The sequence below is a fragment of the Erinaceus europaeus genome, chromosome 12 (assembly GCF_950295315.1).
Source record: "Erinaceus europaeus chromosome 12, mEriEur2.1, whole genome shotgun sequence".
In the NCBI taxonomy this organism is placed as follows: Eukaryota; Metazoa; Chordata; class Mammalia; order Eulipotyphla; family Erinaceidae; genus Erinaceus; species Erinaceus europaeus.
The window spans coordinates 55,135,045-55,152,994 of record NC_080173.1 but is presented as its reverse complement, the minus strand read 5'-3'; the positions used below and the strand labels follow the sequence as shown (position 1 = coordinate 55,152,994).

Sequence of the window (17,950 nt, the reverse complement as noted above, 5' to 3'; positions counted from 1 at the left end):
CCAAAACTAAGTAAAGAGGAAGTGGATAACATGAACAGGCCCATCACAGCTAATGAAATTGAAACAGTTATCAAAAATCTCCCCAAAAATAAAAGTCCTGGACCAGATGGTTTTACAAATGAATTCTACATAACCTTCAAAGAAGAATGAATACCTCTACTTTTAAAAGTCTTCCAGAAGATTGAAGACACTGGAATACTCCCTGCCAGCTTCTATGAAGCCAATATCACTCTGATACCAAAAGCAGGCAGGGACACAACCAAAAAAGAAAACTACAGACCAATATCTCTGGTGAATATAGATGCTAAAATACTGAACAAAATTCTAGCCAACCGGATACAGCAGTATATCAAAAAGATTGTTCATCATGACCAAGTGGGGTTTATCCCAGGCATACAAGGTTGGTTTAATATACGTAAATCAATCAATGTAATCCATCACATCAACAAAAGCAAGACCAAAAACCACATGATCATATCAATAGATGCAGAGAAAGCCTTTGACAAAATACAACATCCCTTTATGATCAGAACACTACAAAAAAGGGAATAGATGGAAAATTCCCCAATATAGTGGAGTCTATATATAGCAAACCTACAGCCAACATCATACTCAATGGTGAAAAACTGGAAGCATTTCCACTCAGATCAGGTACTAGACAGGGCTGCCCACTATCACCATTACTATTCAACATAGTGCTGGAAGTTCTTGCCATAGCAATCAGGCAGGAGCAAGGAATTAAAGGGATACAGATTGGAAGAGAAGAAGTCAAACTCTCCTTATTTGCAGATGACATGATAGTATACACAGAAGAACCTAAGGAATCCAGCAAGAAACTTTTGGAAATTATCAGGAAATACAGTAAGGTGTCAGGCTACAAAATTAACATTCAAAAGTCAGTGGCATTCCTCTATGCAAACACTAAGCTAGAAAAAATTGAAATCCAGAAATCAATTCCTTTTACTATAGCAACTAAAACAATAAAATATCTAGGAGTAAACCTAACCAAAGAAGTGAAAGATGTGTATACTGAAAATTATGAGTCACTACTCAAGGAAATTGAAAAAGACACAAAGAAGTGGAAAGATATTCCACGTTCATGGGTCAGTAGAATTAACATAATCAAAATGAATATACTACCCAGAGCCACATACAAATTTAATGATATCCCCATCAAGATCCCAAGCACATTTTTTTTTTTAGGAAAACAGAACAAATGCTACAAATGTTTATCTGGAACCAGAAAAGACCTAGAATTGCCAAAACAATCTTGAGAAAAAAGAACAGAACTGGAGGCATCACACTCCCAGATCTCAAATTATTTTATAGGGCCATTGTCATCAAAACTGCTTGGTACTGGAACATGAATAGACACAATGACCAGTGGAATAGAATTGAGAGCCCAGAAGTGATCCCCCACACCTATGGACATCTAATCTTTGACAAAGGGGCCCAGACTATTAAAAAAAAAAAAAGAGTCTCTTCAACAAATGGTGTTGGAAACAATGGGTTGAAACATGCAGAAGAATGGAACTGAACCACTGTATTTCACCAAATACAAAAGTAAATTCCAAGTGGATCAAGGACTTGGATGTTAGACCACAAACTATCAGATACTTAGAAGAAAATATTGGCAGAACTCTTTTCCGCATAAATTTCAAAGACATCTTCAATGAAACAAATCCAATTACAAAGAAGACTAAGGCAAGTATAAACCTATGGGACTACATCAAATTAAAAAGCTTCTTCATAGCGAAAGAAACCACTACCCAAACCAAGAGACCCCTCACAGAATGGGAGATCTTTACATGCCATACATCAGACAAGAGTTTAATAACCAACATATATAAAGAGCTTGCCAAACTCAACAACAAGACAACAAATAACCCCATCCAAAAATGGGGAGAGGACATGGAATGAATATTCACCACAGAAGAGATCCAAAAGGCCTAGAAACACATGAAAAAATGCTCCACGTCTCTGATTGTCAGAGAAATGCAAATAAAGACAACAACGAGATACCACTTCACTCCTGTGAGAATGTCACACATCAGAAAAGGTAACAGCAGCAAATGCTGGAGAGGGTGTGCGGTCAAAGGAACCCTCCTACACTGCTGGTGGGAATGTCAGTTGGTCCAACCTCTGTGGAGAACAGTCTGGAGAACTGTTCAGAACAACCTCTGTGGAGAACAGTTTGGAGAAGGTTAGAAATGGACCTACCCTATGATCCTGCAATTCCTCTCCTGGGGATAGATCCTAAGGAACCCAACACACCCATCCAAAAAGATCTGTGTACACATATGTTCTTAGCAGCACAATTTGTAATAGCCAAAACCTGGAAGCAACCCAGGTGTCCAACAACAGATGAGTGGCTGAGCAAGTTGTGGTATATATACACAATGGAATACTACTCAGCTGTAAAAAATGGTTACTTCACCGTTTTCAGCTGATCTTGGATGGACCTTGAAAAATTCATGTTGAGTGAAATAAGTCAGAAACAGAAGGATGAATATGGGATGATGTCATTCTCAGGCAGAAGTTGAAAAACAAGATCAGAAAAGAAAACAGAAGTAGAACCTGAAATGGAATTGGCGTATCGCACCAAAGTAAAAGACTCTGGGGTGGGTGGGTGGGAGAATACAGGTCCAAGAAGGATTCAGAGGACCTAGTGGGGGTGGTATTGTTATATAGGAAACTGGGGAATGTTAGGCATGTACAAACTATTGTACTTACTGTTGAATGTAAAACATTAATTCCACAATAAAAAAAGGAAAAATTAATTATATGGGGGAAATTCTGACATAAATTAATTTCATTGTGTTTTCACTTGTTCTGTAAAACCAGTGGATATTTATGAAGTAGCTATTGTGAGACTTAATAAGATTATAAGGTGGTTCTGTATTTGTAGGCTTGTTAACAAAAAAAAGAAATTAAAAAAAAAGAAGTGAACTAAAAAAAAAAAAAAAATCAAACAGGGACCTGATGAGCCATATGCTGATTTTGTGGATAGGCTGGTGCAGGCTATAGGAAGGCTGATTGGTGACATGGAATCAGGAATGGTCTTGGTCAAACAGTTGGCTTATGAAAATGCAAACTCTGGCTGTCAGACAGCTATTAGACCTTATAGAAAAAAGGGGTATCTTTCAGATTACATTCACATATGTACTGACATAGGCCCTGCTTATATGCAAGGGGTAGCAGTGGCTGCTGCCTTAAAGGGGACATCCGTGAAAGACATTTTATACAATCAGGAAAGTAGAGGTGGGAATAAAGACAAAAATTCCTCTACTTGTTTTGGGTGCGGGAAATTAAGCCATTGTGTACAGGATTGTCTTCAAAGGAAAGGAAAAACAGGTGGTACCCGTACCCCGTCTTTATGCCCAAGATGCTGCAAGGGAAATCACTGGGCCCGTGAGTGTAAATCCAAGAGAGATAATGAGGGCAAACCCCTTACACTGCTGGCAGGAAATGGCCGGTGGGGCCCCCCAGGGCCTCCCAGAAATATCTGGGGGCAGCCCTTCAAGCAGAAGAGAGAGTGAACAGTACAAATCCATTCAGGACTTATTCAGAGCCACCCCAGACAGCACAGGACTGGACCTGTGTGCCTCCACCTACACAGCACTAGCCCCAGAAATGGGGGTGCAAGCTGTGCCTGCTGGAGTTGTAGGTCCCTTACCTGAAGGCACCATAGGGCTAATGTTAGGAAGGAGCAGCCTTACAGTTAGAGGGATTCATATAGCCCCAGGAGTAATAGATTCTGACTATACTGGAGAAATAAAGGTTATGATATATGTGCCTCTGGGAATCAAGCCAATTCCTGAGGGTACCCGGACTGCACAGTTAGTTCTTGTCCCTGTGCGTTTAGAGGGAAAAACAAAAAGTGAACAACCTCGTGGGTCGCGGAGCTTTGGGTCCTCAGATGCTTACTGGATTCAGCAGATAAATAAAGATAGGCTTGAATTTACTTTATGGGTTGGAGGAAAGAAGATGAAAGGTCTGCTAGACACTGGAGCCGATGTATCTGTGATTTCTGAGGTCCATTGGCCCTCAGCATGGCCAAGAAAGGAAGCCATGGGTCAGTTACAAGGAATAGGACAGGCAGAGGGACCACAACAATCTAGTAATCATTTAAGGTGGAAGGATTTGGAAGGACATACTGGACTATTTAAACCATATACTGTTCCCCTGATTCCTGTCAATCTCTGGGGAAGAGACGTGCTCCAGTCCATGGGAGCTTATTTGTTCAGCCCTAATGCTATAGTGTCTGACTTAATGATGGATCAAGGATGCCTTCCCAACCAAGGATTGGGAAGAAATGGACAAGGAATAAGGGAACCTTTAATGTCTCAAGCTCTACCTTTTTGGGCAGGATTAGGATATTTTTAGGGTGGGGGTGCATTGATTGTCCTGTTACTCACGCTGACACAATTGTATGGAAGTCAGATGAGCCAGTATGGGTAGATCAGTGGACCCTGAAAGCAGAAAAATTACAAGCAGCCAGACTGTTGGTACAGGAACAACTGTCGTTAGGCCATATAGAACCCTCTGATTCTCCCTGGAATTCTCCTATTTTTGTAATTAAGAAAAGGTCTGGGAAGTGGAGATTGTTGCAAGATTTAAGGAAAGTAAATAGCACCATGGAACTCATAGGATCTTTACAACCTGGGCTCCCATCTCCGGCAGCCATCCCCAGGGGACATTCAAAATTATCTTAGATTTAAAAGACTTTTTATACAATCCCTTTGGCTCCCCAAGATTGTAAAAGATTTGCTTTTAGTCTCCCCTCTACTAACTTTAAAGAACCTATGCAGTGGTATCACTGGACAGTTCTCCCTCAAGGCATGGCTAACAGCCCCACCTTGTGTCAAAAATTTGTGGCTGCAGCGGTAAGTTACACTAGAATTAAAAGTCCAGAAGTAGATGTAATTCATTACATGGATGATATACTTTTAGCTTATAAAGATGAGGGTGGTGTTCTTTCTACTTATGCACATTTGGAGGCAGGATTGCTAAGACAGAGTTTGGTGATAGCTCCTGACAAAGTCCAACGAAGGGAGCCTTTCACTTACCTAGGAAGGACTCGATTTAGAGACCATATTAGACCACAAAAGATTTCTTTAAGACAAGAAAGCTTAAAGACTTTAAATGACTTCCAAAAACTTTTGGGAGATGTTAATTGGCTTAGACCTAATCTAAGGCTCAACACTAATCAGTTAAAGCCTCTCTTTGATATATTATGGGGTGATCCAGATCCTACATCCCCCTGAGTAATTACCAAGGAAAGAAGGGAGGCCCTGAAACTTTTAGAGACAAGTATCTCAGAGCAACAACAATTATATTTTGAATATAGACAACCCTGGGCAGCATACATTTTACCTATAGTTCATACTCCTACTGCTGTCTTATGGCAACAGGGACCCTTAGAATGGCTGCATCTCCTAGTATCACGATCCAGGGCTCTTGTTCCATACCATGCTACTGTAGCATCTTTAATTCAGAAAATTAGAGAAAGGGTGATAGAGCTATTTGGGCAGGAACCCTCACTTATTGGAATCCCATATAATAAGGAACGAATTGATTGGTTACTTCAACAGGATGACTCTTGGGAAATTGCCCTTGTGGGATTTCCAGGACAGCTAGATAATCACTATTCTAATCACAAATTGCTACAATTCGCAACTCATCATCCATTTCTTTTTCCAAAGATAATAAAATCTCAGCTGATTCTGGCAACCTTAGTAGTCTTTACTGATGGGTCCTCTAATGGACAAGCAGCTTATACTATACAGAATGAAACCCAGACCTTTGCTATAGGGTTCACTTCCGCCCAGCAGGTAGAACTGGCAGCAGTAATTAAAGTTCTTCAATTATTACCAACTGTAAGCTTTAACTTGTATAGTGATAGTAAGTATGTTACTTATGCTCTGGCTTCCTTGGAAACTGTTTCTCTCACCTATCATTCCACTTCTTAAGTTTTCTTACTGTTTGTTCAGCTGCAACAGCTCATAAGGCAAAGAACACATCCTGTGTTTGTTGGACTCCTACGAGCCCACAGTGGCCTCCCCGGGCCCCTTGCAGAAGGTAACTCTTTTACTGACTTAGCTACTAGGACAGCTATTTTTACCATCCAAGATGCTGCTGCTTCTCATGCTATTCACCATCAAAATTCTTAGTCTTAGTTGACAGTTCCATATTCCTAGAGAAGCTGCTAGAAAAATAGTGAAAGAATGCCATACATGTCCCATGTATCTGCCAGTTCCACATTATGGGGTGAACGCCAGGGGATTATTACCCAATCAAATATGGCAAATGGATGTGACACATATACCATCCTTTGGAAAACTGGAATACATTCATACAGTGGTAGACACATTTTCTGGATTTATTCTTGCCTCACCCAGAAGTGGGGAAGCTTCTAAAGATTGTACTGCACACTGTCTATATTGCTTTAGCATCCTAGGCATCCCAAAAGTCATTAAAACAGATTACGGATCAGAACATACAGGGAAGAAATTCCAAACTTTCTGTCTACAATTTAGCAGCAAACACAAAACTGGCATTCCTTATAATCCCCAAGGACAAAGCATAGTAGAAAGAGCTCATATTACACTCAAAAATAAAATTAATAAAATAAAAAGGGAGGAGTTTTACCCCTATACTCCTATAAATCTCTTGCATCACGCTGTTTGTTACAAATTTTTTAAATTTGGATGCACATGGTCACTCAGCAGCCGACAGGTTCTGGGGAGCTACAACTCATTGCTCTTTTGCGACTGTGTTGGGAAAGATCCATTAACTGGGCAATGGAATGGACATGATCCAGTATTAATTTGGGGAAGACGGCATGTGTGTTTGTTTTCTCAAACAGGTAATGGACCCTGGTGGCTGCCTGAGAGATTGGTCCAAAATGTATGGGTTGAGTCTGGAGGAGGACCCAGAGGGGCTCATCCCACCAATGAAAAGGATGAAGATCTGGGGCAAACCGAGAAAGAGACCACCAGCGAAAGCTACAAAAGGAGCGAAACCACCCACTTGGGGACAGTGGAAATGGCTAACCAATGATGCAGAGCAAGTGGTGGAAATGACTGGTCAGACAAAAAGTCCATCTACTCTTTTCCTGGCCATGCTGGCCATAGTTTCCTGTCAAGTACAGACTTCTCATACAGCAGAGACATTTTGGACTTATCTTCCTGATCCGCCCATATATCACCCTATGACTTGGCATAGCCCTACAGTGTGGGTGTATGCTGAACTGAGTGGCTGGGATGTCCTTCAATTGAAGGGATTTAGTTTGGACATTGCCCAGAACTTTTCCTTTTGTGGTTTAACTCACAAAGCTCCTATATGATTTTCTGCTCAGAATCACACTGGTTGTTTTAACAGTAGTAAAGAACTTGTGGGACATTAGAGATTCACCTATTTGGAGGTCAGGATGGCCTTCCATAAGATGGACATTTAATATGGCTGGGCTAGATTTGCATGGAGGAAAGCTTAAAACTATGACCCCTCCACAAGATACTCCTCCTTGTGAGGAGTACCCTTTGACAAATAAAAGGATGATAACTTGGGTACGGTGCCACGGAAGCCAGGTGGTGCAGTATCAGATATGTGGAACTAATGATAGTGTCCTAGATTGGTCCCAGTCTAACAGATCACAGACTGACCCAATAAATGGGTTTCTTCAAGGTGGATGGTATTCTTCAGAAGGAGCACCTCAATATGACCTATGCAAAGTAGTGGCTAGCATGAGGAAAACTCAAGTAAATAAGCCTTATCAGAAAAATTGTTCTGAGTGTTATGAAAGTAATATTAAACAGACTAGGTCTTGTATTCAAGACCCGATGGCCTTCTTGACGGGAAAGATACAGATAAAAGTTGAGAAAAGCTTGTATAATATTAGTTGTGATAACTGTAATCTTACTAATTGTGTAGCAGGCATACCTGATGGGGACCAGGTATTGTTAGTGAAGAGGCCTGCCTTTGTCATAATCCCCATAAGCTTAGAAGAAGTATGGTATCAAGATACAGGAATGTTAGTTTTGAACAAGATAGAATAGGCATTAGATAGACAAAAGAGGTTTGTGGGATTGTTAATAGTGGGTACTGTGGCAGCCATTTCAGTGATTGCAAGTGTCACAGCTGCAGCTGTGGCACTCCCTACTTCTGTATAGATGGCCTCTTTTGTGAATAAATTGTCTAGTAATGTCACCAAAGCTCTAGGAACACAGGAGGATATATATGATAAGATGGGAGCTAGATTAGAAGCCCTGATGGAGTATGTTCAGGTTTTGGGAGAAAGAGTTGAGGCTTGAGAGGTAAGAGGGAGACTTAGATGTCATGCTAGATATGCTGATATATGTGTAACTCCTTATAAACATAATAAGACAAATACCCCACGGGAAAGGGTCCAAGCACACCTTTTGGGTGTGTGACACCATACAAATTTTCCCCTAGATTTGTAATTGTTGTGTGCAGAAATACAGGCCTTGAGAAATGCTAAACCTTTAGATATAGATCTGGCACAAAAAACTGAGGACGTGATTAAAAGATTCATTTATGAACTGCCATCAGTAGGAGACTTTAAGAAAATTATGTTCCTCTTAGGGACAATGGGAACTTTTGTGCTTGCTTTAACCTGTTTATTGCCAATAATTACCAGGAGTCTGATTAAGTCAATCCGTATTATTCAAGTAGGACTACACCAAGTCCGGTTACACAATCAATTTCTTTAATAAAATAAAAAAGGGGGAAATATTGGGAGCAGCAGGTCCTTGGTAGGCAAAGTCCCTGGGCTTGTGAGCAAAAGGTCTGCAGAGCTCCTCACATTTTCTCCTAATTGGATCAAAAAGAATTGAAGGTATAGATCCAAGGGAACTGAAAGTAAGATAAACATTTTGCAGACTCCCTAGAAAAGATAAACACTTTACAGACTCCCCTGAGAAAATTATAATTGCCTAACTACATGAACTTTTGCCCTAACTGTATCTTGCTTATGTTTTGAGAAACTGTACTTTGCTTATGCACCTGGATTATGTTTTAAGAAATCTTATGCAGAGCCAGACTAATTAAGCTTCTTGCTATGTGTGTTATAGGACTGTGAGAAAATAAACTGGTGCTCTCAGTCATTGGACTGTTGGCCCTCCTGATCCCATCTTTTGTATGTCTGTCTTTTCTTCATCCTCATGCCCTCTCCAGGTTTCGGTCTAATTTTTCGGCTAGTACTGACAGTTGGGCACATACCTGGGCCCACCAGTATGGTCTGGTCCTGTCTATGTCCTGTCCCATCTTGTAGGAGCTGACAGACTGAAAGATGTTTCTCAGAACCACTTTCCAGGGAGGATTTTCTTCAGTGTTCGCTAGTGAAAAGCATTCACAGAAGACATTACTCCTTGGTAGTGGGTGGGTTTGTCTGCCTGTTCCTAGACCAGAAAGGTCTTGCCTTTCTGTTACTCATGTGACTGCAGCTTTGTCCCTGGGCTGGGCAATGACTAGCACTGATGTGGTGCACTGTCAGCCCAGCCCAAGACCTACCTGGCATTAGCTGGGGACACAGAGACACAGGGTCATCCTCCTGGCACAGGGGAAGGGCATCTCTGCTGCCAGGCCTTGTGGAGTTGAGGCAGAAGGGTCAGCAGCAGGGAATCCAACACAGCCAGACCTTCCCAGGAACACCGAAGACCCCTGCAAAAACCAAGAGGTCTGGAGGTGACTGTCTTGATCTTACTAATTTCACATTACCCCCCACCCCCATACACACCCTTCACTACTGTCAAGTCCTGGATGCTCAGAGGCCCCTCTACCCTCCTCCCTCTTCCCAGGCCTTTGGATCTATAGCCAGGCTCCCTGGAACTCCTAACCCCACTCCATCCCCAGCACACCTGTCATCCAGCAGCAGAAGGTCCTGCTCCAGCAGCTCTTCCACTTCCATGCTTGCTCCAAACACATCCCACAGGGTCACCTGGGGCTCAAAGTACTGCCAGTGCTGGGGAAACAGAAGGCTCAGAGATGTGGGCACCACATCACGGTTGTTGATGTGTGTGAGGGTCAGGTGAGAGTTGTGTGTGTTGGGGAGAAAGGGGTCTGGCATAACATAGAGATTTCAACAACTGGCCCACAATGCCAGGAGCAAGCCAATGGGTCAGCAGGAAGGTGGGCACCTTCAAGACTCGTAGTCTAAGCTCTGGATAAAACCTGGATCTCCAACCAAGCCAGGTCTCCTGCACCTCCCTCTCCCCACACTCTTCAGTCAGGTTCTGGCCAGCCCTGGCCAGGGATTTATGGCTCTGACTTCACCCACAGCAGCTTTTGAGTTGGGCTAATCACTACCTCTTGCACTTTCCAGACTTTCCATACTGCCTTAAACATTTGAAAAACCCTTAAACTATTCTATTCCCTTTCTGAGCTGAGAAAGCTGAGGTTCAGAGAGATGATAGGATGTGGCTTAAGGAAGGATGTAGCAGAATGAAGAATTCAGGCTGATGGGTGCAGCTTCATATGAAGGTTCTCACCATTGTACCACACTACCTGCTTCTATTCATCAGACCTCTGTTGAACCAAGGCCCAATGTCCCCAGTGGCAGCTCTAGATGCATGGGAGGTGTGTGTGTGTGTGTGTGTGTGTGTGTGTGTGTGTGTGTGTGTGTGTGTGTGTAGGTGTGTAGAAGAGAGTGAGTGAGTATGCAAAGCTTAAGAAGAAGCTAAGTGGCCCAGGAGTAGGCAGAGTGGTTAGAACACTGGACTCTCAAGCATAAAGCCCTGAGTTTGATCCTCAGCACTGAATATGCCAGACTGATACACTGGTTCTCTCATATATATATATATATTTGCCTCCAGGGTTATTGCTGGGACTCAGTGGCTGCACTACGAACCTACTGCTCCTGAAGGGTATTTTTTCCTTTTGTTGCCCTTGTTGTTTATCATTGTTGTTGGATAGGACAGAGAGAAATTGAGAGAGGAAGGGAAGACAGAGAGGAGGAAAGATAGACACCTGCAGACCTGCTTCACCGCTTGTGATGTGACCCCCCCTGCAGGTGGGGAGCCGGGGGCTCAAACCAGGATCCTTACACCAGTCCTTGGACTTCACGCCAAGTGCATTTAACCCACTGCACCACTGCCCAAACCCCAGTATTTTTTTTTGCCTCTAGGGTTATTGCTGGGGCTTGGTGCCAGCACTACGAATCCACTGCTCCTAGTGGCCATCCCCCCTCCTTCCCATTTTATTGGACAGGACGGAGAAACTGAGAGAGTAAGAGGAGACAGAGAGAAAGACAGACACCTGCAGACCTGCTTCACTGCTTTTGAGGCCTCCTCCCTATAGGTGGGGAACAGGGTTCAAATCTGGATCCTTGTGCAGGTCCTTGCAGTTAGTACTATGTGTGCTTAGCCAGGTGCACCACTGCCCAACCCCATAAATAAACCTTTTTTTTAAAAAATATTTTTATTTACTTATCAATGAGAGGGATAGGAAGAGAGACAGAGAAAGAACCAGACATCACCCTGGTACATGTGCCCCAGGGATCAAACTCTGGACCTCATGCTTGAGAGTGCAATGCTTCATCCACTGTGCCACCTCCCAGACCACATAAATCAACCTTTTTTAAAAGGAGGCAAAAGCATCTGCCAGAGCTGCCTACCCCTCACCTGGTGAGTGATCCCCATGTCTGTGCGTAGCCCCATGGCCAAAACTTCCTCCAGTCTGAAAGAGAGAACATCAGTGGATTGGGAGAGGGGGCCGTGTCTCTTCCATTCACAACAAAGGGATGTGTGTATGGGGACTTGGGGGGGGGGTGTCAGATGAGGATCATGCAACACTGGGTGTGGTGGGGGGAGGGCAAGGCAGAAATCAAAAGCTCATGTGGAGGTGGTTCTGGAGAACTGAGGGAACCCCAGGTGGACAGCCCCTTGCCCGCTGACGCTCACAACTCCAGTTTGCCCAGCGGGGTGCGCTTCCGGGTGCCGTGACCAAACAGCATCACCTCCTTCATCCAGTTGTCAGGTTCCAGGGTCTGGATCCGAGCCTCCCGGGTGTGAACACCAGCCCCCTGGGGTATAAATCGCCCATGGGCCCCTGTCAACAACACCACTCCACTTTAATAGCAACGAATGCCACATGCTTGTCAGATGTTCAGTCAGTGGTTTTCAAAGAGTGGTCGCTGGACCAACAGCATCTAATCTGCTAGAAACATCAGTTCTTAGATGCTATTCCAGCCCTGTCTGATCAGGAGTTCTGGAGGGGGAAGCCCAACCTCCTGCATTTTAACAACCCCTCCAGCTGATGCTGATACACACTGAAGACTGAAAACCTCCATGAGTGCCACACATCTCAAACATATACCCAACAGCTCTATAAGACATTCTTTTTTTTTTTTTTTCTATAAGACATTCTTGTCTGCTGCACTCTACACATGAGGAAACAGGAGAGGTTAAATAAGTGATTCCAGATCACACAGCCTAGAAGTGTTACCTTGAGTCATCCTTTCTATAGTTCACAAGGGACTTACCAGGCCCAACACCAAGGTACTGACCACATTGCCAGTAAGTCCAATTGTGGGTGCTCAGCGCCCCCTGTGGGGAAGAGGAAGAGTCAGTGCAGAGTGAAGAGGGTGGGTCCCATTCTGCTCAGATAAGGGCAATTGCAGAGAAGTCCCATCATCTCACGCCTCAAGAACAGCCACAGGAACCCTTCTCCCCTGAGGGCCACTATTCCCTGGTTACCCCTGAGCCTGCTCATTCCCCAACTCAAGTCACTGGACCAGGACTTACATTCCGGGCAAAGTTGGAGACTTCATACTGGCGGAAGCCAGACTCTCGGAGGACTATCCGGCCCTCCAGGTACATCTCAGCAGCAAGGTCGGGGTCGGGAGCAGGCAGGGTGCCCTGCTGCACTTGAGTGAAGAGAGCTGTGCCTCGCTCCAGGGACAGCTGGTAGAGGGAGACGTGGTCATCACAGTGGAGTAACAGCTCCTGCAGCTGCCGCAGCCACGGCCCCACCTGCTGTGCTGGCAGCCCCAGCATCAGGTCCACAGACACACGGCCTGGGAAGAGGTGCCGGGCTTCTGCCAGTGTCCGCAGAGCATCGCTGGCTGAATGTGTCCGCCCCAGCAACTGGAGCTCAGTGTCATTCAGGGACTGAGGAGAGAGAGCCAGGTGTAAGCATGCAGGCCAACTCAGAGGGAGGCAGGGACACATCATTTACATCATCATCATCACATACATGGACATGGGAAAACATGACATAATGGGCAGCTAGGAGGTATGTGGCCAAGCCAGCACCAAGGCTCTATTCACTAGGAGCCAACTGTTTTATGCCTTCTTCTTAAATCTTTTTTACTTATTTTTTATGAGAGAGACAGAGAGAAAGCAGAGCACTGCTCAGCTCTGGTTTATGGTGTTGTGGGAGACTGAACCTGAAGCTTCAGGCATGAAAGTCTTTTTGCATAACCACTATACCATCTAATTTATTCTCATAACTCTCCAGTATTGGCTTCGTTATACAGATAAAAAAAATTGAGGTTCAGATTTTTTTTTTTTTGTTACCAGGGTTTTCCCTAGGGCACAGCTTCTTCACAATTTCACCACTCCTTTTTTTTTTTTTTTTTTTAACTAGAGATAGAGGGAGAGACAGAGTTTTTTTTCTCCCATACTTTCTCCTTATGGTGAACTCCTCATTCAAATATTAGCTCTTCCAGAACTATTTCTATGATTTCATCAGATTGTGATGCCTCTGAGGCTATATTGTGCAAGTCTTTTGTAGAGACTGCTTCGATAGGCAGCTTTTACCATGTTCAGTGATCATCATCTGCCTGCCTCCTCCTTTGTCTCCAAATGATGTCACACATCTTTTCCAAACATTTACTACATACTAGGAATTATGGTGGGTCCTTGGAATATTCTTGTTGTTTTTTTTCTCTTTTTTTTTTTTTTACCAGAGCAGTGCTCAACTCTGGCTTATGGTGGTACAGGAATTGAACATGGGACTCTGGAGCCTCAGGCATGAGAGCCTCTTTACATAATCATTATGCTATTTACCCCCACCCAGAATATTGCCCCCCCCTTGGAATATTTTGATGAATACAAATGCATACACAATCACTGCCTCATGTGACTTGGGGTCTAGCATAGTAGCAGACTATAAGAAGTTGCAAAAGGGGGGTGTGGCAGTAGCACAGTGGATAAGCACACATGGCTCAAGGACTGGCTAAAGGATCCCGATTCTAGCCCCTGGCTCCCCACCTACAGGAGAGTCATTTCACAGGCAGTGAAGCACGTCTGCAGGTGTCTATCTTTCTCTCCCCCTCTCTGTGTTCCCCTTCGCTCTCCATTTCTCTGTGTCTTATCCAACAACAATGACATCAATAACAACAACAATCATAGCCACAACAACGATAAACCAACACAGGCAACAAGGGGGAAAGAAATAGCCTCCAGGAGCAGTGGACCAAGTGGTGCAGACACCGAGCCCCAGCAATAACCCTGGAGGCAAAATAAATAAATAAATAAATAAATAAGTTGCAAGTGTCACCATACACTTTTCAATGTATTCTAATCCCTGAGCTCAATACATGTTTACTCAATGAATGAATGTGGCCAGAAGGCACAGCACTGGAAGTCTGGGTGCCCTGAGACAGGGTGAGTGAGACAGGTTACCTGGAGGCCAATGGACAGTCTATTGACCCCCGCTGCCCCAAAAGCCACCAGCCTGGAGCCTGGAGCTGAAGTGGGGTTCACCTCCAATGTGACTTCAGAGTCTGCAGGCAAGTGTGTTTCCTGGGCCACAGCTTCCAAGACAGCAGCCACAGTGTGGGGACTGGCCAGACTGGGAGTGCCACCACCAAAGAACACAGACTCCACTCTGGGGGAAAGAGGATGGAGAAGGTGAGACCAAGGGGAGCCCTCCTATTCACTCTGCCAAATAACTCCCAATAATCCCTTACCTACTGTGGCCAGTACCTACCGCTGCACCCTGCTGAGCTGCAGCAGCGTCCGAGTCTCGGTCACCAGACAGCGCTCCATGGCAGCCTCGTCCACACTGCGGGGTATGTATTTGTTGAAGTTGCAGTAACTGCAGCGCTTCTCACAGTAAGGCCACTGGAAAGGGGCAGATGGGTGTGGTCACTTTCAGAGGGTTCCGTTATACACATTTGAGAGCCCTCAATAGCCAATGCACTAGCCCAGCCATACAACTTGTCAAAGCAAGTAGGACTAGGATTACTGCACATGCTTAATTAAATATGAGAGGGTATATGCAAAACAAAACTCACTAGGTTATGTCCACCAAGCTGGTGAACGTCAGAGACCCCTGGTTTCCAGACAACGATACATCCGGCCTGGGTACAGCAGCCCACGGTGGAGGATGCTGTGGGTCGGCTCACTGGAGACATGACCCCGCCCCTCCCGATCATCCCCGCCCCTCCGGCTAGGCCACGCCCCTCCACTCACGTGAACGTAAAGCGCAGCGCTCAGATTCCCGGATGCTAGGCTTCTAGGTCGTCTAGTACCTTCAGTGCTGCAGCGTCTGTGGGCTGTCTTTGTCACTGCCACCCAGCTTCTCACCCGAGCCCTAGGGAGCGCCATGGCGCTCACGGCTGGGGGGGCTTTTGGGGTGTGCCAGGCGGGATCAGTGCTCTTAACTCCACGCGCTCGGTGTACGTTGCACCGACCGGGGAAGTAAGTTGCGTAGCCACGCCCCCGGAGGCCCTGGAGCCTGGGAGGGGGCTCTGGCGCCACCTGCTGGCGACCCGCTCTCTACAGACAGAAGCTCCTTAAAAGGTCCTGAAGGTGGCAGCAGTGGCTTGAAGGTTGTGGACACAGCTGCCTGCCCTTTGACACTCTGTCCTAGGGGATAGTGCCCTAGCCCATTGAGGAACTAGACTGAAGTGGTTCAGTTAGTTACTTCCCAATGTATGTGCCTGGCTTTACAAGTACGCGATACAGTACACGACACAGGAAAAATGCAAAGTAACCAGGATCTCGGGCTACAGATACTAATTCAGTATCTAATGGAGACCAGGCTTCTGTAGTCCAATCCACGAGGGGAAGAAAGGTGCCCTAAAGCTGAAAAGTGGGGGAATCCTGAGTTTTGGAGTTGGGTTCTTATTTTTAGCCGCGTGGACTTGAGCAAGACTGAATCTTAGCTTCATTTGTGAAATGGAGCTCACTGAATAGGGTTGTTCGGAAAAGTTCAAGGAAAATGCATATGGAAGGACCCAGCATAGTGCCTAGCACTCAGAATATCCTAAACTTTATATTCATTTTTTTAAAAAAAGAAGAGGGGACCCAGCGATGGTGCACCTGATAGAGCACACACATTGCGCTGCACAAAGACCCAGGTTTAAGCCCCCAGTCCACGAGTAGTGAAAGTGTTTCAGGTGTCTTCCTCCCTCTTTCTGCCCTCCTTCCTTCTCAATTTCTGTCTCTATCCAAAAAAAAAAAACTTTAAAAAAGTCAAGAGGAGGGCACTGCTGCTGGGGCAGACATTCTGGGAGGTAAGAACCATAGGAGGAAGGTTTCTCTCTGTGTGTCTTGGAAACCTAATGCCTCTTGGAACCCACCTATTTTTATTTATTTATTTTTATGTTTATTTATTTTCCATTTTGTTGCCCTTGCTTTTTTATTGTTGTTGTAGTTATTATTATTGTTGTTATTGATATCGTCATTGTTAAGACAGGACAGAGAGAAATGGAGAGAGGAAGGGAAGACAGAGAGGGGGAGAGACTGTGAAGCGACTCACCTGCAAGTGGGGAGCTGGGGGCTTGAACTGGGATCCTTATGCCAGTCCTTGTGCTTTGCGCCAAGTGTGCTTAACCCACTGCACTACCGCCCGACTCCCTTTGTTTTTATTTCTTAACTGCAGCCTACTTAATCTGGGGCTGCCTACCAGGGAAGCCCCTAGATTCACTGATTTTTTTTTCTTTTTTTTCTTTTCTTTTATTTATTTATTCCCTTTTGTTTCCCTTGTTTTATTGTTGTAGTTATTATTGTTGTTGTCGTTGTTGGATAGGACAGAGAGAAATGGAGAGAGGAGGGGAAGACAGAGAGGAGGAGAGAAAGATAGACACCTGCAGACCTGCTTCACCGCCTGTGAAGCGACTCCCCTGCAGGTGGGGAGCTGGGGTTCGAACCGGGATCCTTACGCCGGTCCTTGTGCTTTGCGCCACCTGCGCTTAACCCGCTGCGCTACAGCCCAACCCGCTGCGCTACAGCCCGACTCCCGATTCACTGATTTTTAAAAAGTATATGGTTTGGTTGGAGAAACAAGATAATAAATGGTTGTGGAATGCCAGTGAAAGGATATGGAATTTCTATAACTCAGAGTACTAGTCCTGAAGGCCTGAGGTTATGAGTTCAGTTTCCAGCCCCATGTAAGGTCAGCAAGAACTCCATGGATGTTAGAGCAGTGCTCCTCTTTCTCTAGCATGATCTCTCTGTCTCTGAAAATAGAAAAGAGGCCTGTGAAATAGATGACTTGTGAAATAGCTCATGTGCTTTGCTATACATGAAACTCAGGTTTAAGCCCCTGGTCCATATGTGGGAAAACTGGGGGCCTGGAGAGACTTGGGTGCTGTGCTCTCTCCTGCAGCCTTACCATCTGAAAAAGTTGGCACTGGAGCAGCAAAGAAAAAAAAAGTTAAATAAATAAAATGTCTAGAATGTGAATCAGGAGCTGGTAATGTGAATTCATGAGAAACTGGGTTAGATCACCAGCCAACTTAAAGATTAAATAACTAAGGTAAAGGGTATGGAATTTCTAAGGTGATACAATGTTCAAAGTTGACTTCAGTGATGCTTGCATAAATCTGAATATACTAAATATTATTTGAATTGTTCACTTTTGTGCATTGAATGATGGATTCTATCTCAACAAAGTCATTATTTTTAACCATAATAACATCACTTCTTGCTGGACTAACATGACCTCGATGTGAAAAATAAAGGAGAATAGCATTTTTAAA

General features: G+C 44.6%; 1 protein-coding gene across 12 annotated transcripts in view; it reads right to left on the bottom strand.

Moving 5' to 3' along the window:
* RSAD1 (radical S-adenosyl methionine domain containing 1) overlaps positions 1 to 17,173 on the bottom strand; it is a 39,702-nt gene extending 22,529 nt beyond the window's left edge. The window contains exons 1-10 of one of the 12 annotated variants that reach the window (XM_060203706.1): positions 15,438 to 17,168; positions 14,953 to 15,086; positions 14,646 to 14,850; positions 12,762 to 13,127; positions 12,500 to 12,563; positions 11,919 to 12,066; positions 11,640 to 11,694; positions 9,879 to 9,982; positions 9,532 to 9,681; positions 8,546 to 8,832 (exon numbers count right to left, since the gene is read on the bottom strand). In XM_060203706.1, coding sequence (XP_060059689.1) covers positions 9,564 to 9,681; positions 9,879 to 9,982; positions 11,640 to 11,694; positions 11,919 to 12,066; positions 12,500 to 12,563; positions 12,762 to 13,127; positions 14,646 to 14,850; positions 14,953 to 15,086; positions 15,438 to 15,572 — 1,329 coding nt within the window. In that variant the 5' untranslated portion in view covers positions 15,573 to 17,168 and the 3' untranslated portion in view covers positions 8,546 to 8,832; positions 9,532 to 9,563. Of the gene's footprint in view, positions 1 to 8,538; positions 8,833 to 9,530; positions 9,682 to 9,878; positions 9,983 to 11,639; positions 11,695 to 11,918; positions 12,067 to 12,499; positions 12,564 to 12,761; positions 13,128 to 14,645; positions 14,851 to 14,952; positions 15,087 to 15,437 lie in introns of those variants that run through there. The other 11 variants (XM_060203710.1, XM_060203704.1, XM_007525599.3 and 8 more) reach the window with 11 other exon arrangements.
* Between the last annotated feature and the right edge of the window lie 777 nt (positions 17,174 to 17,950).